Genomic DNA, 27,957 nt, shown 5'->3' on the forward strand with positions numbered 1-27,957 from the left:
AATGCCCACACAGGTGATATATTTTGTTATCTTTGAACAGTGATCTGCTCAACTTAAAAATACATAATCACTATGCTCACAAAATGTTCTTATCTGTGAAGACTTTATAGCTTAAAAGGTATTAATTACTGTGGAATCATTATCTATCAGTTTTACCAAACTTTCATTAGCCTAGAAATCATTTTATTGACTGCTATTCATTAGTTACCTTTTTTTCCTTCCAGTTTTATTGAGACATAATTGTCAAAAAAATACTGTATACATTTCAGGTGGACAGCATAATGATTTACCTACATACATCATGAAAACATCAAGTGAATATCCATCATCTCATCTAGACAAAAAATGAAAGAAACAGAAAAAAAAATTGTGATGAGAGCTCTTAGGATTTACTCGCTTAACAACTTTCATACGCAACATACAATGTGTATGTGGGTGTGTGTTCAGTCATGTCTGATTCTTTGCAACCCCATGGAGTATAGCCCGCCAGGCTCCTCTTGTCCATGGGGATTCTCCAGGCAAGAATACTGGAGTGGGTTGCCGTGCCCTCCTCCAGGGAATCTTCCCAACCCAGGGATCCAAGCCACGTCTCCTGCATTACAGATTCTGTACCACTGGGCCACCTGGGAAGCCCCATGACATACACTAGTGTTAGTCACATTTATCATGTTGTATATTACATCCTAGTTCCTTTTTTAGTCTTTCCTAGGGGATCTGCACTGTGCTGCATGTGGGATCCTAGTTTTTTTAAACTTTTTGGTGCGCCTCCAATCATGTGGGATCTTAGATCCCTGGATGGAATGGAACCTGGGCCTCCTGCAGTGGAAGGGCGGGCAGAGTCTTAACTGCTGGCCGGCCAGGAAGTCCACATCCCTGGTTCTAATAGCATCCATCTTCTCCTTGCTCGCTTTTCCGTCTCTCCCATCCCCCCCACTCCTTGAATATCATGTCATAAATCATTCTTTTTTTTTTTTTTAAATCGTTCTCTTTTAGAGGCAGTTTTATATCACCACCACTATTTCAAAGATGCTGTGAAGAAAAACTTAGTAGGTTGATTTTTTTAACTGTTCCCTCTTGAGTAGTCTGTAAAAGAGAAGTTAATGCTTCCAGTTTTGATTAAGTATTTTATTTAGGCAGTTTTGAAATATATACTGTTCTTCCACATGTACAGATTGGTGATTTTATAATTTATTTAACTTAAATAGAACTGAATTGGTCACTTCAACAAAATCATTTTCGGTTGTTTTTTGGACACGGAGGACGCAGGATCTTAGTTCCTAACAAGGTCATTCTTTAATAACAACATAGTAGTACTTGACTCTTTTCAAAGTAAAATGGAATCTGTTACATAAACTTATTAGGCTTTTGAGTATTAAAAAAAAAAAAGAAAAGGATTTATTTAAATACTTTCTTCTATCTTTTCCTGCACTTAGAATTCTTCAATGACTGAGGCTATGTCATGCTCCTTTGTCAATTCAGAGCTTCATACGGTGCCTGTAACTTCGTAAGTGCTTCTGTAACTGTCAGCTGAGTCACACACACGCTGACCAGCTGGTGGGGAACCACCATGTCTCCATCATCTCTAAGAATAAGAAAGGTTTGTGTTTTTTTTAAAAAAGTGGGGAACTTAAATTTAAAAGGATAATAAACAGAAAACAGAATAAAGGAGCTGCAAAATATTCAATAATAAAAATCTAATTATATCAGTATAGATTTTTCCAGTAGGGAAGAAAAGACTTTGAAAAAAAGACTGGGGTTGGTGGGGAGGGATAAATGAGTTTGGGATTAACAGATACATGCTCCTATATATAAAATAAACAACAAGGACCTACTACATAACACAGGGAACTATATTCAATATCTTGTAAAACCTATAAAGGAAAACATCTACACACACACACACACACACAGAGATACAACTGAATCACCTTGCTCTACACCTGACACGAAACACTATAAATCAACTATACCTCAATTTAAAAAAAAAACATTTTTTTAAAAAAAGCAACGTGGACTCTGACTGCAATGATTAAAGACTAGAGTCAGGAAAAGAGGAAGGTCAAAAGGAAGCTACTATTGCAGAGAAAAGAGGACTGGAGGCCAGAGCATGGTCACAACAGTGATAAAGGAGAGAAATAAACATGGATTACCTTTTTGCTTTAGGTATCTCTTATCAGGAAAAATTCTTGGACTTTCTTGGTGGCCCAGTGGATAAGAATCTGCCTGCCAATGCAGCAGACATAGTTCAATCCCTGGTCCAGGAAGATTCCACAGGCTGAGAGCAACTAAGCCCGGGAACCACAACTACTGAGCCTGCGTGCTGCGACTCCTGAAGCCCGTACACCCTAGAGCATGCTCCACAACGAGAAGCCGCCTCAAGGAGAAGCCCAAGCAATGCACCTAGACAGCAGCCCTGTTCACCTGCGTGCAGCTCCCAACACAGCCAAAGAAGTTAAATTAATGTATTAAACTAAAAGGAAAATCCTCTTCAGACTGGATGGGTTTAAACAAGCATTGGCATCTTGCACAAAATGGGCATTTAATAAATTCAATCAATGAATTAATGGAAACCAAAGCTCAATATACATAAGATTAAAGACAGTTGGGCTTCCTTGGCAGCTCAGCTGGTAAAGAATCCGCCTGCAATGCAGGAGACCCCAGTTCGATTCCCAGGTCAGGAAGATCCCCTGGAGAAGGGATAGGCTACCCGCTCTAGCATTCATGGGCTTCCCTGGTGGCTCAGATGGTCAAGAATCCACCTGCAATGTGGGAGACCTGGTTCGATCCCTGGGTTGGGAAGATCCCCCTGCAGGAGGGCAAGGCAACTCATTCCAGTATTCTTGCCTGGAGAATCCTATGGACAGAGGAGCCTGGTGGGCTACAGTCCATGGGGTTGCAAAAAGTTAGACACGACTGAGCGGCTAAGCACACAGCACATCTGCTCTAAGTAAACCATCAACAAGGTACAACATATCACTCCAGTTACAAAGTCCATCCAGCTGCAAGGGAAAGAGGATCCTGTCAACTACTGATCACTGAAGTTAAATGTAACTCTAGACAAGATTACCACTGAGATTAAATGTAACTCTAGGCAAGATTTCAGAGTCATGTCTGATAGAAGTCTATGAACACAGAAAAAGCAGCAACCAATCTAGGTGACTGGAAACCATTATAGTTTCATTAAGAACAAGCAATGTCAGATTAGTATGCTTTTTTTTTTTCCTGACATTTATTGAACAGATAGGATTTTTAAAGATGAAGGATATGAAATTATTTGGGTTTTAGGAAGGCCAAGTGTTAAAGTTCCTTATAAATTCCTTGTGAAAACCTGGAAATATTTGAGATAGATAATGATAAATTAGCTTCATTTCTAATTGGCTGAACAACTTGAACCAAAGAACTAATTTTTTTCAAATCAACCCTCAGGTCTCTAGCAGGACAAGAACGCTCTTAGGCCCACCTCATCAACACTTTAAAAAAATTTGTATGAAGACTGTACCAGAATTATCAAACTTATAATTTATCGAAAAACAATAAGATTTTTTACTGAATGATCAAATTAAGATCTTTTTTTTTTTAAAGAGTAAACATACTGGAACCAATCTGACAAGATAAAATTTAACTGGGATAGATGTGAAGTCCTACTAAAACATATTCTATTAAAGAACTTGGAGAGCATGGACAAAATTCAAATTTCAGCTGACTACAAAATCAATAATGGATAACGCACACAGCACTTAGATGGCAGGGACCATTCTAAATGCTTAACACATATATACTCATTTATTCTTTAAAACAACCCTATGAGACAGGTACCATCATAAACTCCATTTTACAAATGAGAAAACTGAGGCCCTGGATGTTTACATAATTTACTCAAGGTTACCCAGCTGATATAGAGCCAGGATTTAAACCCAGGCAGGCTAGCTCCAGAATTCATTTCCTTAGACAGGACATTATCATAAATTAACAGTGCAATGTGGTTGCCAAAAGAAGCAACACTACTCTTAAAGTATGTGCTTTAAAATCAGAGTGGTGACTTCTGGTTGTCTCCACAGGCTAATATCTAATTACAGGTATTACACTGCTAAGAAGGGTATGGACGATCTGACACAAATCCACAAATAAGCCATCAGTATTGTGAAGAGGTGCAAATCAAAACAACAAATCCACTAGAGGAAGTTAAAGACTTGAGAATATTTTGTCCAGAGAAGAAAAGAATCAGGAAAACATAAGGAAGTGTCTTCGAATATTTGAAAACTCATAGAAGAGACAGAACTAGAACCAGTGAAGAGATAACTTTAGTTCAATAAAAGAAATAATTTCTTGTAAGTTAAAGTTGTCCAAATATCTCTACCTCAGAACCTATGAACCTTCTCTCCAGAAAATGTCCAAATACATATAATTTTGTATGAAGTTTTCAAGGGTCCACAAATCTACCTTTAAATCTATTTATGTCCTACGCTTAGAATCATATACCTCAGATTAAAATGGAAAGGATTCAAGTATGAAGAGGTGAATATATTTAATCTAGAAAATTCATCACAACTTAAAATTCTAGGATTGAAAAAAACTCTGAACTCTATGCTTTCTAGTTTCTTCTAAGATACATTAAGATACACACTGCAATAAGAGCTTAAAATATGATGCTGAGTTCAGAAAAAAGTGAAATCAAGTTTGCCAAGTGACAATGTAAACTGACTACAAGATCTGACTATCAGCTATAATGGCTTATTATTTAATCTTTTAAAGAAACATATCTAAGTTTAAAGATAAAAAATAAGATGCTAAGTTACTACTCAATATCTAATATTTAATGCCCAAATTAGAAAGTGCCTCCTTCTACTTTCAAGCCTTAATCTTTTCATCTTTCAGTCCCAGTTAACTGTTAAGGTTGACAAACTAAGAAAACAGACTAGAAGTTAAAATACCAGGTTCTAATCTATGCCATGAACTTAATTTTGGCTTAATCTGTTTCTTATCAAACTCTAAAAACTTTCATGTATCTAAATGGGCTTTAAAAATGGTAAAGTGCAGATGTAAATATAAACAACTCATGTATTATGCATAAAACATCAAAATGTCAACAACAAAAAAGTTTTTCTATCATGCTAAAAAAAAAAAAAAAAGCAAAGGTATATGCACATTACAATTCCTAATTCCAAAAAGCAATCCTTGAACCCTTCAGGTTGTGTTTCAGTGAATAATTTTAATCCACAAACACTTTCCATATTAAGGATAAATCTATCTGTACATCCAATTTCAAGCTGCAAAGAGAGAACATAGCTCAGACAGTTAAGAATTTTGGCTGCAAGGGAAAAACTTGAAAGTGCCAGTTGGACGTCACCATTTCCAAGAGTTGGTGGGAAAGGTACATGATCACAAAATGGTAACATTAAGTATGACACACTTGAAAATTCTGTTTTCTCTCCTAATTAACCAACCACACATAATGGAACTCAAAAACAAGAGTTTAATAAGTCATGGGCCTTTATTAAATATAAGCACCACACTGCTGAAACTGCAACTGTACTGCCAGAACAGGGCTACAAACACCATGTCTGCCATGAGACTAGACTCTAGTTCCAGGCACAAGATGTTCTAATAAATAACAAATGCATCAAGCGCCAGCATACAAGTGTGATAGAATCTGGGGTCTAGACATTTGATTTTTCTCCCAGTGCTACTTGAGAATGGCCACTGCCATTAAAGATTTATTACAGTAACAGGATAGTGATAAAACTTTAGCTAAACTGCAGGCCAACCAATGAAATGGAAAAGCAACATGCAATAACAGATCAACGAAATTAATTTCTATTTAATTTTGTACAGTAGGCTCATGATTACGCTGTATAAAGAACAGATGAATAACCTAAACTATATCTATTAGGTAAAGATGATTTCAAGCCATTAAGAGAAAAGTGGCCCAGAAAAAAATCAGGCTATAGAACTCAAGTGGAAAAAACACACTAAGATTTGGGAGACAAAGGGGAAGGAAGGGAATGAGTTACTGACTTACTAAAAAGAGAGCAAAGAAATGGGACAGGGAGTCTGAGCCCTCTGAGACAGAATGAGGAAGAAAAAGAATTCAAAGGCTCAAAGGGAGCTTTAGCAGTGAATACGGAAAGGGATGAAACTGTTAACTGTCTCAACAGAAAAACCAAAAACAATAGGGGGAATTTTTCTAAACCATCATGCAGGGTGGTCAATTCAATGCCTAACTCATGCAGGGCAGGGCACTTCGTAGGACGCGAACTTCGTTCCAAATAGGTCCACCGATTAGTCCATTTCCTCCTGACCACCCCCAATAGGGGGTTACTACTACAGATGAAGGAACTGAGACCACATAAGCTGGTACCAGAGACTGGGCGCTCATCTTAGCTGCACTCCTCCCTGCAAGATCCTACAAAACTCTTGCACTTTTCTATGGAAAGGAACCTTAAATCTCTGGAATTTCTCAGAGTCAGGGCCCAAAAGTGATCCCCTACTTTAGAGAAAAGTTCCCTGGGGAGGTTGCAAGGCTCTTCCAAGCGCACGAGGCTTTGGAACTCTGAAATACACCTGGTAGAGACAGATGAAGGCATGTGGGTCAGGAAAGGAGAAAAAGTCGGAAAAGTCAGACTTAGAAGCCATTCTTCTAAAGATACCGAAAAAAGTAGAAAGCTGCCCTTCCTCTCTTCCAGCAGGCGTGACTCAGGCACGGTGCCTCCCCGCAATTTGCTCTGTGTGTGTTGGGGGTGGAGGGTAGTCTCGGGTTTCCCACTCCCTTCCCCAGGCACTCAAGGGTTACTCGGCCAGGCCTGGAAGAACGCGTGGGAATAAACAGATGGGACCCAGAGTGGCAAGGGGGCCCGGAGACGCAGGGAGGGAAACCTGCCCAGGATCACGCCGGGCGGGGTCCAGAGGCCCTCCGCACAGAGCCCGCGCCCGCGCCCCGGACCTTACCGCCGCTTGGCTGCAGGGGACAAGGCGGCCGCGCAGGACTGTTCTTCGAGCTTGGAGCGCGTTTTCAGGCGCCTTTGCTACAGTGGCGCCCGCGCTTGGCGGCGCCCGGATCCCGGCGGACTCACACTCGCGGAAGGGTGGGCGATCCGCGGCCTGCCTAGTCGAGGCCCTGGAGTTCTAAGCCCCAGGACGCCGACCGCGCGCGCGCGCCTTCGAGCCTGCCCAAAGAGGAAGGGTCAGGGCGCGCCTGGAGAACCGAGCAGCGCCGGCGGCTGCAGCCGAATTCTCCGGCAGCTTCGTCCGCCCTCGCCCGGCCCAGCCACTGCCCCGCTTCCCCCGCGCAAGCTTTGGCGGCGGAGCAGCACGGTGAGCGCCGATTGGCCCTCTGGATGAATGACGTACGGCGCCTCTCCCCACGGATTGGCCAGGCTGGCGGTGCGTGCATGGAGTAAACAAACCCCGCCCCCAGGCTTCCCAAAGAGAGGAGGGGGCCGCGAGGTGGAGGAGCGGGGTCTTAAGCACCCTGTGGGGTATCTTGGTAATCCACTGGAGGTTCTCAGCGGATCGCCTGCAACGATCCTGCCGCGTGCTTCCCAGCCGCCTCCGGAGCCGGCTACAGGCCTGAGGCCTAAAATTATAGCCACACCCTCTCCCCCTTCCCCCGGCCTGGGTGGGAATCCTGACTTTTCCATCCGCCCCCATCCCCCCGGCCCCTTACAATAAAACCCCGATCTTTCTTAGAAAAAGGGAAACGGGTGTCCCTAGTTCCCAGGGACATCTTGGTTCCCAGTCACTTGATCAGTCACCTCCGGGGGAGCAGCCTAGAGGGGACGAGTGATGAGGCCACGTGTGGGGCCAAGTTTGCAGTACCTTGTAAATTATGCAGACAGTGGGTTAAAGACTGCTAGGGTGTGAGGTCTTCAACAAACCGGCAAATAAGATCCAAACCCGGACAGGTCACCATGTCACATGGACGCTGAAGAGAAAATCGCAGCTCCCACCCCCAAATACCTATTTAGTTCAATGTTAATAATACATTCTGTGCCTATCTGAAAAATCATGTGTGAGTTTACATTTTAGTGGGCTTCCCTTGTGGCTCGGTTGGTAAAGAATCCGCCTGCAACGCGGGAGACCTGGATTCGATCCCTGGGTTGGGAAGATCCCCTGGAGAAGAGAAAAGCTACCCACACCAGTATTCTGGCCTGGAGAACTCCATGGACTGTGTAATCGATAGGGTCGCAAAGAGGCGGACGGGACCGAGAGACTCTCATTTCACTTCACTTACATTTTAGTGCGGTGGTAAAGATAATATGCAAAAGAAATAAGCAAAATATAAGCTATGTTTCATGCTGGGACACGCTGTGGGGGAAAAATCTGGCAGACCAGGGATGGCTTTAAGGGATGGCCTGTTTTAGAGTGCCCAGTCAAGGAGACAGGAACGTGCCATTTAAATAAATACCTAAAGGGAGTGGAGGCGGAGAGAACACGCCTTTGGACCTCTCTCGGGTGGAGTGGAGAGATGATTTCTGCATAACTGTACATAGATAAGTCCTAGGCGGTCAAGAAAGCCCAATGCAGTCTCCTTGGACTGATTCTAAAATGCAAAAGCCCCAAAGGAGTCATTACCTTGCATTTTTCAGTAATGGATCAATAGATGTAGTTTCCACAGAAATTTTGGTGAGATTTCAACTTAAATACTTTTCAAACACTCTAGGGACAAAGATACAAAAATGAGCAAAACAGATGAAACCTCCATCCTCAAGAAGCTCAGTCTAGCAGGAGAGCTGGATTGTAAACCACCTCGGTATAATGTATAAATAATCCAAGAAGTATTGATAGAGGCATGGCTGTGCTTGAGCTAATGGTGGGGGGAGAGTGGTGGATGTTAATTTAGGAAGAGTACCTTGGAATCTTTTTTTAATTGAATAAAACTGCTTTATTATATTATATAATGAAGTATAATATACTGGACATTATGTTTGAAATCTTTTTATCTATGAAGACAACTCCGCTAAATATTAGAGTAAGGCTATGGATTTCAGTGATTGTCTGACTTCTGTAAATTTTTAAGGTGAGAGTCTGAAAATGATATTAAGTTAAACCATATAAAATAGTTAATATTTGGCAATTTTCATGTTTCCTGTAGAGTTAATATGAGGATTTTGCTATGTAATACATATAGTAAGTGTTCAATAAATAATGATTATTATGATCATTTGATAATAGTGCTTTTGAAAAAAAAAATGCTTTAAAAGTCAGTGTTTCATAACAGCTTCCAATACCATGAAGTAAAGTGGGCATGCAGGTTCAAATTTTCCATATACTGGTTTGATCTAGCTGTGAATTTCCATGACCTAATCAGGGTATGCTGTAAAAGACACTAAATGCTAGTTTCACAGCAGGCCAAGAAATTCAGAATAAGGAACAGCTTGATTTTGAAGCCAAAAACTGAAAATTCTCCAGAACAGAATAAATTGTCAAGTTGCTTCAGGGAGAAAAATTCATGTAAATCAATTTTTCATTCCCACTCACAGCTTCAATTTAGCAATTTGCACAAGAGTCAGCTTTCTCTCTTCCTTCTCATTTCCCCATTAAAAGATCTGATTTCCTTTGAAAAGGTAAATAAAGCTTCCACTATCTCCGAGGAAGGAGAGTAGAAGTTTGAAACATGGCAGAACACTTACTGATTCCGCAAACACTTACTAAGCACTTATTATACACCAACAGTGCAAGGTACTGGAAACACACACATAGATGTCCAAAGAACTTCCTTTGTTCATAGGTGTTCCTGTGTGTAGAATAATCCCCCAGTTCACCCACACCTCATCTACACATGCTTTCTCATCTAAGCTAAAACAACATTCTCTAGAAAAGCTTCCTCTGACTCCAGCTCTTTGCCCATAAAATTGTCTTTCTAACATTCATGAAACTTGCAATTACTCATTTAGTACCTGTATCCTGTATCATTTAGTACCAGGGAAGCCCTTGTTAGACTGCAAGTTCCTTGCAATTTGGAGTTCTATCATCCTATTCACTGGGCTTCTCTGGTGGCTGGCTCAGTGGTAAAGAATCTGCCTGCAATGCAGGAGACACAGGTTCTATCCCTGAGTCAGGAAGATGCCCTGGAGAAGGGAATGTCAGCCCACTCCAATATTCTTGCCTGGGAGATCCCATGGACGGGGGAGCCTGGTGGGCTACAGTCCATGGGGCCGCAAGGAGTCGGACACGACTTAAAGCGACTAAACACACACACACACACATCTTATTCACTACAATATCCTCGGTGCCTTAGGGAAGCTCAGTAAGTTTTTATTGAACGGATGAGAGCGCCACAGCCTAGCACATTTGGAAAGAAGAGACAAACATAAATAAAAATTCTACTTGTAAATTTGTGGGCCAACAAGCCACTGGCCATGAAAGAGATCTGTTAAGAGTTAAACCTGAGGAAACTGTCTGTGCTGCCTCTCTCCTGGGGCTGGGCACTACTTTCAGTAGGTGGAGCGCTATGGCCCCTGGACCAGTGTCTCTCACACTTTAATGTGCCCAGGAATTACTTAGAGGTCTTATTAAAATTCAGACTCTAGATCAGCAGGTCTGAGGTGGGGTGTAGAATCTGTATTTCCAACAAATTTCCAACTGCTTCATCAGACGCTACACTCTGAGTGACAAAGTCTTTCCTGATCCCTTTCTGCCACTTGCAAAGATCCATAGTTGTCTAGACTTTTGCAGTTGCAGATATGACTTTTTTTTTTAACACGCTGTTTTCACATCTAATCCATCCAGTGACAAAAGAAATAACTCTTAAGAGAACATCAAGGCCTTGTCTTCCAGAGACAGTCCTATTATATGCCCTTTAGTCACATTAAAAGGGCAGAGTGGAATCAAAGCCCTGGAATTTCTTTAGTGAGGGACACAACTTTCTCCTTATTACATTTCTGGAATGACTTGGTTTGTTCAGTGGGAAGATTTCACAGTCATCATTAGTAAAAGTAACCTCTTCTTAATATCAAACCCAAAATTATTTTTAGGATAAAATTTCACTTGTCCTAAAAACATAGAGTATATATGAGGTATAAGAAATAATGATAATATGATCCAGCAGTCCCACTCCTGGGCATATATCTGGATAGAACTATAACTCAAAAAGATACATGCACCTCTACGTTCATAGCGGCACTATTTACAATAACCAAGACATGGAAACAAACTAAATGTCCATCAGCAGAAGAATGGATAAAGAAAATGCGGTACCTGTCTACAATGGAATATTAATCAGCCAAAAAAAAAAAACAACGAAATAATACCATTTGCAGTAACATGGGTGGACCTATTAAGTGAAGTGAGAGAAAAACAAATATCATGTGACATCACTTATATGTGGAATCTAAAATACGACACAAATGAACTTATCTATGCAAAAGAAATAGATTCACAGCTATAGAGAACAGACTTGTGGTTTCTATGGGGAATGGGGTAGGGGAGGGATGCAGTGGGAGGTTGGGATTAGCAGATGTAAACTATTATATCTGCTAACTAATAGAGAGAGGTATATTTATACACTGGCTCCTGTCCCCATTGTTTACACATTATCATATGGTAGCAACTCTCTAGCATTCCAGACTTAACCAGGGGTGAAAAATGACAGAATGAGTTTAAATGAGTATTCCAAGCTGGGAGGCAGAGAAATCCCAGCTCAGAAAACCAGAGATATGGTAAAGTGAGATGTTTTCACGTTACACTTGGGTAGCAGATTGCTACAACTGGAATAAAAATGTGGCCTAAGAGGATGTGGAATGGGGCAAGAGGTGACCAATAATGATATAAATAATTGAATAATAAATGGAGAACAGGCAACAGCTTTCCCTTGTAGAATTTCCAACAGTAGAATTCCAATGAATTAAATGTAAAGAAATAATGAAGTGGAAATAGAAAATTCCCAATAATAGGCAAATAGTACAAGAATCATTGTTGCAGAGAAGCAGCATCCATGGATGTTAAAACTAGTAAGTGAAACTGTGATGGGAAACAGAAAATTTACATGGTCTAAAAGTATCTCTTCACAAGATTCTTTAAAAAATATTTATTTATTTATTTATTTATTTATTTGACTGTGATGGGTCTTAGTAGTGGCGTGAGAACTTTCAGTTGCAGCATGTGGGATCTAGTTCCCTGATCAGGAATTGAACCCAGGCCCCCTGCAATGGGAGCATGAAGTCTTAGCACTAGACCACCAGGGAAGTCCCTCCTAACAAGACTCTTAACTGCAAAGGAGAAAATAGTAAACTTATGATGGAAAAACCTGGCAGTCATCCTCTTCACCAAAGGATCAAGGTTAACAACAATAACAAGACATACTGATGTCTTCCTGATAGGATGCACTGAGGCCATGGACATCACTTCTGCAGGATTCTAACAAAAATTCAGAACCTTAACCTAATCAGAAAAAAATATCAGGCCAACCTAAATGGAGGGCCATCTTATAAAATAACTACCAGTGTTCTTAAAAAATGTGAAGTTCATGAAAGAAAGACTAGGTGGTCACAGACTGCAGGAGATTAAGAAGACATGAAAATTAAATGAAACGTGGGATCCTGGATTGAATCCTGGGCCAGAACAAGGACAATAGTTTGGAAACCAACAAAATTCAGGTAAGGTTTGTAGATTACTTTATACTACCGTATCAATGTGAATTTCCCATTTTGAGCAATTACAGTTATGTAAGATGTAAATTAGGAGAAGCTGGGGGACGGAACTCTGTGTACTATTAATACTTTTAGAACTTTCCTGTAAGTCTACAACTATTTCAAAATAAAAGTTAGAAAACCAAATACTAGAAATCAACTATACTTCAATTTTTTTTAAAAAATTCTAAATACTAGGGAATTTTAGATTTTAAACAGATTCTGTTCCAGTAGATCTGGAGTGAGGCCTGCAATGCAGTTTTTGTGAAAAGCACTCTGGTGACCCAGAGGCTGCTGATCTCAATAGCATATCAGAGTAGCAAGACTTTTCCCCTTCTGCTGTATTAAGGTGAAACTGACATGCAATAAACTATGCATCAAGTCAGTAGTCTGATGATCTTAGACATGTGTATCCACTGAACCCACCTGGTTTGCCCTTCCTTTCTCTGTCAATCCTAAAGGAAATCAACCCTGAATATTCCCTGGAAGGACTGATGCAGAAGCCAAAGCTCTAGTACTTTGGCCACCTTATGCGAAGAGGTGGCCACTCATTGGAAAAGACCTGATGTTGGGAAAGTTTGAAGGCAAAACGGGAAGGGGTCAACAGAGGAAGAGATGGTTAGATAGCATCACAGACTGAATGGACATGAATTTGAGCAAACTCTGAGAGATAGTGAAGGATGGAGGAGACTGGCATGCTGCAATCAAAGAGTCAGACACAACTTAGTGACTGAACAACAACAACCTAGGTGGCACAGTGGTAAAGAATCCGCCTGCCAATTCGGGAGATGCAGGTTCGACCCCTGGGTCAGGAAGATCCCCTGGAGGAGAAAAATGGCAACTTGCTCCAGTACTCTTCCTGGGAAAATCCATGTACAGAGGAGCCTGGTGGGCTACAGTCCATGGGGTCCAAAAGAGTCAGACACTAATGAGCAACTCTCTAACACACACACATGATAATTGCCTTATATTTTCCACCTCTTAATGGGTTGTTTCTAAATAGAAAAAAAACTCACTATTACTCCCTATCATTTTCATTAAATTTTTCCTACAATTTCTTTTACAATCACATTCTTTAAAAATAATTTTATATTATTCAGTGTAATTTATAGTCACATGAATTTCAGAAAAGTCAGCTCCACGTATCTCCCCCTTCCTTGTCCTCTTTATCAAACTAATATGACTTGAATAACAAAAAACAAACCCCTTCCTTTCTTCTAATAACTGAATGTTTATCATCCTTCAAAGTTCCTACTGCAGAATGAACCATGGCTCCACTTCCATCAGGGAATAGAATCTAGATTTGTCTGATGAATCCTCTACCACCATCATCGGGATATCAGTATTTATGTGTACATATGTGAAGCAACAGAGAAACATTAAATAAAAATGGCTTTAATACACAATATGTTCAGATCATCACTCACTGTTTTATTGTAACTTTTGGAATAATCTTAAAATTTTCACAATGGATTTTTAAGAGCTGCTAGGTTAATCCCATCATATTAGCCTTTGAAATTATTTCCTCCAGTTATTTAAAAACTTCCTAAACATTTAGGTATACAGTATATTTTCACAAGAGACTGTATCATCTTTTTCCCACTACAAAAAAATTACGTCTCTTCTCTAGCAATTTCCTTTGTGCAAGAAAGCAGAATATAGAGTAAGTCTAAACAGTATCTAAAGATACTGAGTTACAGAAAACCTTTCTTCTTTAACCATATTAAGCCCCATTTTTTTCTTCTAGTTAAAAGGAAAACACGAGCCCAAACTTACCTTGAGTCACAACTGAAGTTAACACATGCTTATTCTTCTGTGACATACTTAATGTTATTAAATAAGAATTTCCAGGTAAAATTTTTAAATGAATCCAAAGTTAAAAACAGACAAAAAGTTAAGGGGAAAATTCAGATATATATGAAAAAGATTCCTTTTATTCTGCATTCTCAATTTCATCTATAGATCTTAACAATGATTTGTGAGGTTTTCAATGACTATTTAATAAAACTATGAAGTTCATAAAGAACATCAGAAAAATAAAATGATAAATTTACTGATGCAGATGAATTGGGATGTTACAATAACTGTCTTGCACAAATAGGAAAGTTCTAATTAATTTTCCACAAAATCATTCTGAAACATTTACACAAGTCAGCTTATTTAAAATAAAGACTATTTTAGCATTATGATAGCTATGTTCAAGACATGTATTTGTATACTTAACATTCTAACTGAAGGTATCTTTAAAACTATTTTACTATTATACAGTATTAGTATCACATTGTATAATGAGTATGAAAAGAATATGAAAGTTCTTCTGCTCAGTACATTACAAAATCCTGTTCAAATACTATGTACATTTTTGCCCAGGAGAATTTGAAAATGCTACTTAGTGACTTCTTAAGTCACTGGACTGATTTTTTGTTTTTTTAGTTTTTAAAAAAGATATTCCTTTAAAGATATGGCTCATTTAGCAAACAACCCAATTAGCAAACAGACAAGAAATGGACAGACATTTCACTGGCAGATAAACAGATGGCAAAAGAGCACATAAAAAAATATTCAATATTATTATTAATTAGGGAAATGCAAATTCAATCCACACTGAGTAAACCACATCCTCATCAAAGTGGCTAAAGTAAAAAATGGTGACAACATCAAATGCTGGTGAGTAGAGAGAGTTGATCACTCATACATTTCTGGTGGGAGTATAAAATGGTACAGCTACTCTGGAAAAGAGTTTGGCAGTTTCTTGTAAAGATATGGCTCATTTAAATTGGAAATCTTATCATGTATTTCCTTAACAATAGAGATATCTGTATAGACACAGCCATTTTAATAAACCAAATGTAAAGTGGGGAGTGAAAACAGAATAATAGCAAATTTTAGAAACATCTTATTTGGCAGGTTCCTGACTCTATCATTTCCATTCCCATGATCATCCTGCATCCCTCTAGGGGTAAGTGTCCCATGGGAGTATGGTGACAAAATGGCTAGCGACTCACAATAGATGCTGGTGCCAAACTACAGCTATGAGGATCCACAACTTTAAAAAACAACATGATTCTCGATGGCCTGTTTGGCTTCTTTGAGGCTATCCCTTTAGGTTGGTTTCAACCAGATGACCTGGGTATGCAGGATGAGGACTATGGGACCAAATAGGTCCAGGGTATGTTTCAGGCTTTTAATTCTAATTGAGAAACATGATATAAATTTCCCAAAGGGATTTGGAATCCTCCAGGGTAGATTCAAGCCTTCTAAGCTATCTCTGAGATTACTTAAAATCACTTAAAGTTGAGGAACCCCAGGGTTCTGGTATGGCCCCCCTCAAAGAGCTTTAAAATTACTGCCAAACTCCTGGACTAAATTATTTTTAATTAAGGACTGGTCCTCAGTATAAATGCCTGGCAAAAGGGACTATTTCTGAAGTTTCTTCCCTCTAACATGAGAGTGTTTGGCATTCCTCAGATTCTGTGCGTTAGTCATCTGCAGTTAAATACACAAAACCTGTAAATAGAAAGACTTCAGTTAAAAAAAAAAAAAAGGCTTCAGTTGTACCTTAGAAAGTTAATGTGTATTTATGGATGTGTATCCCTACACAAATAGATATGCAAAAGTATAAACATAAGAAGAATTTTAAAATAAACAGTATGAAGATTCTAGTAATAGCTCTCATAATAAAGTAGTCCTTCTTAATTCAAAAAAACATAGTTTACTGTAACAAACAGAAGTTGCTCCCTGTCAATACACATATGTAACATCAAGGATAAAATGTATAGGTAAAAAAAAGTTGCACTTATAAACACAAAGTAAAAATTCACCCCAGGAATAGGAAGGCACAGAGTTAAGTTCTGTGGAAGCAGACATGGGTTCTGCTTGCAGGGATCTTCTAGTTTGGTAGAGGCTTGCACAAAGGCAGCTAAAAGAGAATTCATCCCCTTTGTTCAGAGATGAAAAGGAAACAAAAAGGCAGATCAAATCAAAGATGATCTGGCGACTATATTAATTCTATACTGAAGTCATCAACACACTCATTAAGACCACGGAGAATACAGACATGGGGGTGACGGGGGTCCTGCTGCTGCTAAGCTGCTTCAATTGTGTCTGACTCTGTGCAACCCCACAGACGGCAGCCCACCAGGGTCCCCCGTCCCTGGGATTCTCCAGGCAAGAACACTGGAGTGGGTTGCCATGTCCTTCTCCAATGCATGAAAGTGAAAAGTGAAAGTGAAGTTGCTCAGTCGTGTCCAACTCCCAGCAGCTCCATGGACTGCAGCCTACCAGGCCCCTCTGTCCATGGGATTTTCCAGGCAAGAGTACTGGAGTGGGGCGCCATTGCCTTCTCCGGGGGGTGAGGGTAGCTGGGTAAAAACAGCAGAAAACGACTACAACATGACATTTTCCCCCACCTTATTAACCAGCAAAGAAGAACCACTATTTATTTTAAAATAGTATCACTTCTTTTTGCTAACTGTTTCCTAAGGTAACAATGAAGGAGAGAGAAAAGGAGTAGGACAGACACTCTGAATTCACTGAGTCTTCAATTTTCTTCCAACAGCCTACCTCGGAGCTTCTCAGCTGGGGTCATTTGTCTCCCAGGCACATTTGGCAATGCTGGAGACATTTTGCCACAGTAAGTAGAGAGATGCTAGAGGGTGAAGCTCAGGGATCTGCTACTAAACATCATATAATACACAGCACCCCAAAACAAAGAATTATCTGCCCTCAAATGTCAATGATGCTGAGGCTGAGAAGCCAAGGTGTGGTTGGATATTAAAAAATTTAAAAATCAGTAAGTCTAGAGTATAAAAGCATTTAGAACCACTTTAAGAAGGACTGTACAGTAAGATTCTCCTCCTTGACAAGATAGCTACAGCTCTCCTATGGATCTAGTAGATCCATAGTGAGGAAATAAAACATGCTGAGAAATATTAACACAGAAATAGTTTTAACTTCAATTATCAGCATACACATGACAAATAAACTAGAAAGATAGGACAATATTTTTGCTCAATTGATTTTGATAATCAACAGTTTCTACAACCACAGAAACCAATGTGGTCACGTTTGTGATTTAGATCAAATCTGACAAAAAATTAAATAACTCCGTTCCTAAGAAAAAAGCCAGAGATACTAAAAATAAAAGATTATCTCCTAAACTAACAGAAGAAAAAACTTAGTGATTTTTGAGGAGATGCTCAACTCCAGTCAAAGATATTCAAAATTATTTTCCTGTACCCATTATTAAAATATATTTCTCCTTTATTTTGTGATTTTATGATAAGAAAGAATAATGTGGAAAATGAATAAACTAACAAACACTTAGGTGTTAATAATATTACAATGCATTATATCCTAATACAAAAAGAATGATTTCCTATGGAAATCATACCCTCTGAGAAGCAGTCAATAAGGAATAGCAAAACAACAGAGCAGCTTTCAAATGACTTCTATAAGAAAGCTTATAATTGGTCACTAAGTTTGTAAAAAAAAAAAAAAAGGATGTGAGAAACTGAAAGAATGAAAATATTATCTACATAAGGGAGCTGATTTATTATTGTAAACAAAACACCTTCGTTTAACAAAAATATTTCCAAATCCAATATCTGTGATCTTATCTGTCTCTGACTCTGACTATTTTGGGCTTCCCTCATGGCTCAGCTGCAAAAGAATCCTCCTACGATGCAGGACACCTGGGTTTGATCCCTGAATTGGGAAGTTTCCCTGGAGAAGGGAAAAGCTACCCACTGCAGTATTCTGGCCTGGAGAATTCCATGGACTGTATAGTCCATGGAGTTGCAAAGAGTCGGACATGACCGAGCGACTTTGACTTCACTGTCTGTCTCTGAGATGGACATATGTGATAGCAACAGCAAAATTCTCTAAGAAAGTCACTTCTTCATTACCATATGGAAAACAAACAGCCAATGGGAATTTGCTGCACAATTTGGAACTCAAACTGGGGCTCTGTATCAACCTAGAGGGGTGGGATGGGGAGGGAGGTGGGAGGGGGCAATGTACACCTATGGTTGATCCATGTTGATGTCTGGCAGAAACCAACACAATTCTGTAAAGCAATTATGCTTTAATTAAAAAATAAATGAATTTAAAATTTTAAAAAGAAAGAAAAATAGTCACTTCTTTGATTACATTATCTAGCAGCTAGCTCTGTAACTGTAGGACTTTATGGGATAAAGTCTGACTAAGAGGGAAATACATTATTACTACAAATCTAAAAGGAACTCGGGATGGGGTGAGAAAGGAGGGAGGTCAAAGAGGAAGGGGATATATGTATATATGTATACAGACAGCTGATTCACTTCATTGTACAGCAGAAACTAACAACATTGTAAATCAATCATACGCCAATTAAAAAAAAAAAGGAACCCAGTCCACAAGTAGGGAGGGGCAGATAACAGGAGAAGATGCTGGAAGGTGATCAACTTGTCTTAGGACGACTTTACACCCGGCCTGAAGCTTCTCACAACACTCACCTCTCTACCCTGTTTCCATAAAGAGAGTCTGACAATGGAGACCTCTCCCTGGCTCCTCCCTGTGACCTCTGGCTCAGTGTGTGAGGGTCAGTCACTAGCACAACTGCATTCCCATCCCCTGTCAGCAGCGATCTTGGTGAGATGAGTAGACTGGGCTAAAATAAGACACCAACACACAAGTAAAATACCCCAGTGAAGGCAATTCTTGAGTCGCCAATCAATTAGGGCACTGTCTTCAAAGGAAGCTCTGTCAACCAGGCACTTAATAAAAACAAAAGATGTTTACACTAGCATCTCAACAAATAAGGAACAGGAGAAGAAAGGCAAGATTTGTATCTACTACCTGCATTTTATAAAAAATGAGATGTTATACTTCAGGCAGAAGTTTTTGAAAGAAATGCTATCTGAGAAGTATTGGGCTGGCCAAAAAGTTCATTCAGGTTTTTCCATAAAATGTTATGGAAACTTTTGGCCAACCTAGTACTTTCTTGTTCCTTATGAATCGATAACCTTTTTGGTTGTATTAACTAAAATTATTTTTTTCAGAGTTTCGCAATATATAAAAAAAGCTCAGATTTTAGTTAAACAAGGGAAAATTAAGGCAGTGCCTTTAAGCTCAATAAAGGAAACAACTGGCCATCAAGTAAGCCTATCTGAGAGAGACATATTGAGTTAATATTGGATACAACATTGAACAATTATGGCTTTCAACAAAAAATATTGATGTTTCAAAATTCCCTGTTTCCTCAGTCATTTTCTTTCTTTCTATCTATATGGACTTTGAGTACCTCACTCAATTTTAAAGAATTAAGGGAACACTTTCCACATCATTTTGGAACAAACCTGGAATCATGAACTCAGACAATAAACAATTACTTTCATTGTAATTAAAAGGAGGCCCAGTACAAAAAGGAGGCCCAGTACAAAAAGGAGGAGGGCCCGTGAGAGTCAAAACATAGTTGGAAATGGCTAATGTCCTTTGGAATTTGGTACAAAACGAAGATTTAGAAATTCTGAGGTATTGTTGCCTTACAATCTCTCACCAAGGTTTAGATTTTTTTTTTTAATGGGTATTTTGTTTTGTTTTACAAAAAGCAGGGCTTTTTCTCTGGGGTTGCAAAGCTCAGTTTAAGCCTCCTCTCGGTCACGGTCGGTCTCGTTGTTATTCCCGAGTTTTGGCTCAGCTGCACATCACGACGATCAGCCCTCCGTGGTTTCAGCCATTCCACCAGTGTTACGTCTTATACCAATTCATGGAGCGTTTCACGGCTTTGACCCAGTTCCCCATATTCATTTCATATTCTTGCCATTTCTTCTGGGGCTTGAAAACCATTTCACTTTGCCTCAGTTTCTTTAGCTCCTCCTTGTCACTCCAAAACCCTATAGATGAAAAAATTTATTCTCAAGTTTGAAGGCAAATAATGAGCCCAAAAAGTTTACCTACAAACCTATGTGAACTGGTGCAAAGGTAAACAGTCACTACTTTAAAACACAATTCAAAATTTTTGTTGCTTTGAACTTTGTTAGACTGACTATCCCTGGGAATAATATACACTAGGATTTAATAAAAATCTTTTGGTTTCTAACTAGCAGAGTAATTTCTGTATAGAAAGGCACCAAATCATTTCTAGAACAACCATATCTTGCCATCATTTAATTTCATGACTAGCTATTAAGAAAGAAAAAAAAACCCAAGAAATAGTATACTTTCTTTTTATACAATTCTTAAAAAAAGATAAATTAAGATTTTTTTCGGCCATGCTGCGCAACTTGCACAGGACCTTAATTCCTTGACCAGGGATTGAATCCGGGCCCATGGCAATGAAAGCACTGAATACTAACCTCTCGACCACCAGGGAATTCCCTAAATTAAGATTTCTATCATATATCTTGGAAGTAAGAAGCAATTCCCTAGGATAAGCACAAAATTCAAAATTGGGAATTAATATAATAAATAATTTCTTTTTAAAACTATCACATTTCATGCAAGGCTTTTAAATTTCAGTTCAAGGAAATCTTGTAGTTCTGGCATATGCTGTTCTTTACAAAGAGGGACATGTGATTTATAATAAAAAACGCATGCCTATGATCATTCCTAGTCTTAAAAGGTAGGGATCTCTTGTTAATAAACTTGATACATCTCACCTACTCTGAAGTATTAACATAGTTGACAAGTCTCCAAAAGTATATTTTTCTTTTACCAATAAAGCTGACATATAAAATTCTTTCTTCCAACGTTTTCTGTCAGGTCACATTCTTCCTATACAAAGTCAGCATTTTAGATTGTATTTAAAGATATTAATTTATAGAAGTTATTAGAAGACTAGAAATAGTTTTTATTAGTATACTACACAATTGGATAAATATAGTCATGGAAATAAATATGTTCTTAAAATTCTTATTTTCAGAATTTATTATTTACACTTAAAGGCATATATATTTCTAAGAGTTATTTTATTAAATATGTATTGAACACACCCGGTTTCTGGATGAATTTTGAAAATACAGAGAATCTACATAGCCTTCATGTCTCAATTTTCTGAGAGAGAAATAATCTAATCAGAAATTTCAGATTTTCTAGGACTTATCTGATGGTCCAGTGGCTAACACTCTGCCCTCCCAATGCAGCGGGCCTGCATTCGATCCCTGGTCAGGGGACTAGATCCTGTATGCAGCAACTAAGAGTTCACATGTCACAATTAAGACCTGACACAGCCAAATAAATATAAAATAATCATTATTTAAAAAAAAGAAATTTCAGATTTTCCAAGAAGGTAAAACTGCTCCTTATAGGTAGTAAAGTATCTTTGTTTTGAAATTAAATACAGATGAAGTAAATACAATTCAAGCCACTATGTTATGTGTGAAAATAATTTGCCTGTGTTTTTTATTTAGTGGTAGTGTGTGCTCAGTTATGTCCAACTCTTTGCTATACCACAGATTGTAGCCTGCTTCAAGAGAGTCTGACATACTTAGTTCCATATGGTGATAAGTGTAGAACAATTTGATTAACCTTATAAACAATACTGGAATGCTTATGAGCATTAGAGAATCTGACATACTTAGTTCCATATGGTGATAAGTGTAGAACAATTTGATTAACCTTATAAACAATACTGGAATGCTTATGAGCATTTGACCTACTGTAATGATAAGCTTAATTTATCCAATTTTCAAGAGTTGTTTACATACTTAGAACATTTTTCTTATTATAGTTCTACGTTTGCTCAGTTAGGCATGTGAAATTATTAAAAGCAACATCAACTATATTAAACTTAAGAGTTGAAATATACAGAGGAACTTAAATTTTTGAATGAGAATGACAATTTAAGGGAAAGTTATTTTCTTCAACTTGAATTAGTCAAACATCAATGAGCAAATGAAAGTGACTATTTCAATTTTATTCCAAGATAACAGATTTTTAGTAGAATAAAGATTAAGATGAACTTAATTTGATTTGATGCTTTTTGGGTCCATAACTTTAATTAATAAATAGCCTAAACTTTTAAGTGTACAATATCTTGTTTTGTACAAACACTCCTCCCTTCCATATAGGAACACACAAAAAAACACTCCTAGAGTCTCAAGCATCATCCTGCTCTCTACGGAACCCTCTAATTGGCCTCCCAACTAATTAGTGAAAACACTAATTGCCAAAGCGATCTGTTCAAATGTAGATCTATCCATATCCTTCTGCTTAAAATTCTTCAGTGGCTCGCCTATGCATTCAAGATCAATTCCAAACTCCTCTTTATGAAGAGGCACCGTGCCTGGACATATCTAACCTCCCCAGAGTCCCCTCCGGCTCTCGTTCTATCAGCACCAGAATGGGCCAGGACCCTTGCACCAGCTGCCTTCACTACTGGACCCTCACCCTCTGTTCTCTCCTCACCTGGCTGTCTGCTAACCCCTTCAAAACTGAACTATACATTGTCTCCTCTGGGAAGATCTGTACCTATTGCCTCATACTACGGCTGTTCACTGGCTTTATCACATAATGATGGGTTGGTTTGCCTGAGTGCTCCCAAAGGAGACTCCCATAACTGGGACTATGTAATTTAAACTTTAGTCCCAGCAGTGACTGTGGTAGCAGGAACTAGACAAATGTTCAACAAGTAGAAGAATAAAGTGGTTTCTAATACCAAAGATGGCTTCCCTGGTGGCTCAGTGGTAAAGAACCTGCCTGCTAATGCAGGAGACCCAAGTTTAATCCCTGCGTCAGGAAGACCCCCTTGAGAAGGAAACGGCAACCCACTCCAGTATTCTTGCTGGGGAAATTCCACGGATAGAGGAGCTGGCAGGCTACAGTCCATGGGGTTGTAAAAGAGTTGGATAGGACTTAGCAGCTAAACATTATCTAATCAGAAAGTTTACCCAGAGAGACTCCCATGCTAAAGACCAGAGCAGCTGAGAATTAATTTTCCTGGCCTCATACTTCTCACTGAGAGCAGCAGGAATGGAAGAGGTGCAGCTAGACCCACCAGAGAAGAGTATGGGTCACAGGAGTATTTTATGAGTGAAGGGCATGCATGTATGGAGTATATGGCCGCCAAGGCTTTCCAGATCTTTGGTGTAATCTTGTGCTTTGAGAGAAGAAATGCTATCTGCAAGAAATGGTTTTGCAAGACAGTTCTCATTTTCATAAAACCCACACATACCAACAGCAAGGCCAGCTAGAGAAGCTGCGCCTAAGCATGACATATCAATGTGGACGGGTCTGTCTATAGTCTCATTGATCAGGTCTGAAGTCATCTGCATCACAAAACTGTTCTTACAAACTCCTCCATCTGCCCTGTGGGGAGCAAGATATTGGAGATAAATTACTGTAACAAAAGCATAAAAACATTATTCCTTTTTAAAAAGATCCACACATTTTTGTTTAGATCCTTGATTTTATTTTTAAAGTTTAACTTTTTAATTCCAAAATTATATCACTTAGCATTGACCTGAAGATCACAATTTTTAAACACTTTCCTTGTCCCTACCATCAGTTTTCCCACCTGCCTGGCTTGACCTGGGACTAGTGGCCAAGTGAATTAAGCTAACATAAAAATTCATTTGGACATTCCGGCAAAAAATACATGAAGCTTCCGTGATAAAAGGATACCCACACACTCAAAAAAGAAACATTAAAGATTTTTATAAAATACATATAGGTGCTAAGAGCCTCTCAAATTCCATATTGGTCTATATTTTCCTTAAATACAAAATTAGCTTTCCATCCTCTCCAATTCCTATGACCAAGAATTTCATTGCAAAGAAGGTAAGCATAAGTTCTTTTTGAAATCCTAAATAACCATAATGATGAATATACCAATAGCAGCTAGCACTGATTTCTAATTTCTAATGAAATCTCTTAGAAACAAAGTGTACATACCGAATTTTTCTTACAGGAATATGGATCTCTTTCTGCATCATCTCATATAACTGTTTGTTTCTAGTTAAAAAACAAAGAAACTACTTAGAGGCAATTCATATCATAATAATTTTCTATTTTTTCCAATCTAGAATAGTAGAAACTGTGGTTTTATTTACATGATATTTATAAAATATGCAAAAGAAAACATTATATTATGCTAACTGGACATCAAGAACGGATGCTCAATTAAGCAAGAGATTCAGGGCCTTCTGTTTTTCACTCTGATACAAGAGAACATACTTTTTCTTTCAGAACTGAATTTAATCTATTACCATTCTTGCAAATACAAATGTAAAGCAAGTATCCATTTAATAGGTATGGATGACACACCATAAATGGCATTTTTAAAAAATCATGAAATGTAAAAAATAATGATTTTATAATCAGAGAAACTGTAAACATTACAAGTGTTCCATTAGATCCATTCAAGACAGTTGCATTCTTAATTTTAATAAGCTACACCTGACCCATAACAAAAAGACCAAAGGGAATATACAGAAAGAAGAGTCAATCTTTGAGTATCACAGCAGCATTATTAGAATTCTCCTTCATGAATGAGAAAACAAAAACTTTTCAAAGTTCAAATTTTGAATTTTTTATTCATAATAAATTTTATTTTTAAAAATCATTCAATTTTCAGATATCAAATCTAAAGTGGTACTGGTACTATTAATTGTGGGAAAAAAGAGATGCAAAAAAATAGCAAATAGCAATAAGAACAGATTATATCATATAGTATGAACTAAGAGTCTCATGCTCTAATGACTGAGCTAGCTGGGCCATACAGAGTATGAATGAAAACTAAAGGTATAAAGAGTTAAAATTAAGAAAAAAAATTTAATTTAGTTTAGTAGAAATTAATAAAAGGAAACAGCAGTACTGTATGAGGAGGGGGTAGTTTAGGGCAGGCTCCGGTACCTGAAAGCTATAGACTCCAAGATTGCTCGGACAAGGTGGTATTTATTGGTGGAAGGCTTCAAACCCATGAAAGAGGCACATGCACAGGGGTCATTTAATGGAGCCTAAGGTAAGAGACAATAAAAGTATGTAATTATTGCTCTAAATTATATCTATAGACTTGAAAGCATATTATAGTAAAATAATAAAAATATAGCCATTTTAGGAAAAAAAGAATGCTTATTTAGAGACAGTTTTAACATAAATGACAGCCCCCAAATTATGCCAATTATTCAAATAACTTTTTGATAGGACTTAAGCAAGGTTGAGTCACAGATATTAGATTTGTGAGTCAGATCTTCTGTTTGTGCCTGTACAAAGAAAAGGGTTTGAAGCCCAGAGTAATAAATTATGAAATGCTTAGCTAGATACATGAGGAAAATGAAAAGCAATGCTAGTATTTCCCCTTTTCTCCAACTGCAAAGTGTTTATACTGAAATTGTCTACTAAGTAGAAAGGCTTTTTGAAGATACTAAGTTAAGACTTCAAGAAAACTACAAGGCAAAAAATGTGTTTTTCAGTGTCATAATTTCTATCCAATATAGTGTCAGGCTTTCAAGCTAAACTCTATTTGTTAGTTTACATAGTATGATTGACTAACATCGGAAATGACTCAACCTAACATGTGCCTTGAAAAGGCCATAATCTTGAGCTGGAATTATGCATTCATCAGATGAAGTTTGTATTCATCTTTGCATCGCCAGAAATGCAAGACGATTCTGAGACAGGAAACTGAAACAGAAAGTTCTCAGTCAGAGCTTGCCATCTCTGAAGGAAACAGGCAGAACAGTTCCAACACACCTACACAAGGTCATGATGGAGGGATAGGCTGAGGCTGTCAGGAAATAATGGTGCCCAGAAGCACCTTCTAACTTCAGGGCCTGACACACCTTTACCTGGAAAACTTTCTACCACACCTTCTACTAGTTAATCCTACTCCCCTTCCATAATTTGGCTCGGCTTTCTCTGGGAAAACTTCTCATCTCAGAGACTAGATCAGGTCCCCCACTATCCATTTTTTATGGGATCCTGTAACTCATCATATCACGTGCCACAGTTTGTCATCACATGTATCTGTGTTTGTTGAAACTGCATCTTCCCCGCTACACTGTTAGCATCACAGGCAGAAACTCATCTGATGTGTTCACGTGTATCTCTGGGGCCTGGTACTGCACCTGGCCCCCAACAAGGGATTAATACACATCTGCTGAATCCACGAACAAACAATACTTCTCCTAATGTCTCAATTGAAGAAATTCTGCTTTACATCTTATCTTTACCATGACCTAGCTGTTCTTCCTCCTGTGATTTTATTTTGATAATTTTCCACAATGATTAATACCTGTTGGTGATTTACACAGTAAAAGCTGACATACAGTAAAGCTGGTCTATATACCAAATGACAGGATACAGTAAAACAAAGATGGGTCAGACTCAACCAGTTCAATTAGTCCCTAGTAGTATGCTAGGGCTTTCCTGGTGGCTCAGATGGTAAAAAAATCCGCCTTCAATGTGGGAGACCTGGGTTCGATCCCCGGGTTGGGAAGACCCCCTAGAGGAGGACACGGCAACCCACTCCAGTATTCTTGCCTGGAGAATCCCCATGGACAGAAGAGCCTGGTGGGCTACAGTCCATGAGGTCGCAAAGAGTTGGACATGACTGAGCGACCAAGTACAGCACAGTATGCTATTTTTTTATTTTTATTTTTTGGGCACACCACGTGGCTTGTGGGATTTCAGCTCCTCCACCAGGGATTGAACCTACCCCCTGACAGTGAAATTTCCCTGGACTGTAAGGAAATTCCTTTGCTATGGTTTTTTTCCTGCATAAAAATGACTTCTTCCAATATACCACATAAAATCTTGATAGAACTGGCCTGAAATCACTTTTGTACAAATAGCTATGAACATATTTTACCATTAGTAATAAGCCAACTTGAGGGGTTATAAATTCCATAGAAACCTAAAAATTTCTTTATAGGTTACAATGTCCCTGCATTTGTTAATCCAAGTAAATCTCTCTTTGGGAGGATAAAACAGGAAAAACAATGTCCTTTTAAAAGGCCTGGCCACATCTTGCTAGGGCAGACAGCCTCCAGCCACACCTTCAATCTATCACTGCCAAGCCCATCAAGGGAGCTCTCCAGAACCATCAACAGACCAGAAACAACAGGACTCAGCAAATTTCTGTGTGGTTCCCTGAGCAAAACCAACAGACTCCTGCCTGGGGCACAGACTACCTGCCCCAGCAGGCCCTTGTCCCCAGCGGAACTTCAGCCTAATTTCCTGGGGGCTTGCAGGATGGTTCATGCCACCATGGCTCTTGCCCTTGTCAATCTAGACCATAAAAGTAAGTTCCTCTGGCTCTAGTTGTCTTAGCATTGTAAGAATATTTTATGCCACACCAGGAGACAGCCTGGCAGAGTGGTTAAAACCTGGACTTCAGAGTCCTAAAAGCTAG

General features: G+C 38.7%; 2 protein-coding genes across 5 annotated transcripts in view; both read right to left on the reverse strand.

Moving 5' to 3' along the window:
* Positions 1 to 7,274, reverse strand: part of TFDP2 (transcription factor Dp-2) — a 192,385-nt gene extending 185,111 nt beyond the window's left edge. Inside the window, exon 1 of one of the 2 annotated variants that reach the window (XM_043873632.1) lies at positions 6,946 to 7,274. The gene's annotated coding sequence lies outside the window, so the exon portion shown is untranslated. The remainder of the gene's footprint in view (positions 1 to 6,945) is intronic. The other variant, XM_043873631.1, reaches the window with a different exon arrangement.
* A 9,579-nt stretch (positions 7,275 to 16,853) lies between these two features.
* Positions 16,854 to 27,957, reverse strand: part of GK5 (glycerol kinase 5) — a 78,330-nt gene continuing 67,226 nt past the window's right edge. For all 3 annotated transcript variants that reach the window (XM_043874379.1, XM_043874381.1, XM_043874382.1), the window contains 4 exons: positions 25,458 to 25,561; positions 24,498 to 24,557; positions 23,779 to 23,912; positions 16,854 to 20,500 (listed from right to left, as the gene is read on the reverse strand). In XM_043874379.1, the coding sequence (XP_043730314.1) occupies positions 20,355 to 20,500; positions 23,779 to 23,912; positions 24,498 to 24,557; positions 25,458 to 25,561 (444 nt within the window). In that variant the 3' untranslated portion in view covers positions 16,854 to 20,354. The remainder of the gene's footprint in view (positions 20,501 to 23,778; positions 23,913 to 24,497; positions 24,558 to 25,457; positions 25,562 to 27,957) is intronic.

The sequence above is a fragment of the Cervus elaphus genome, chromosome 19, assembly GCF_910594005.1.
Source record: "Cervus elaphus chromosome 19, mCerEla1.1, whole genome shotgun sequence".
NCBI lineage: Eukaryota > Metazoa > Chordata > Mammalia > Artiodactyla > Cervidae > Cervus > Cervus elaphus.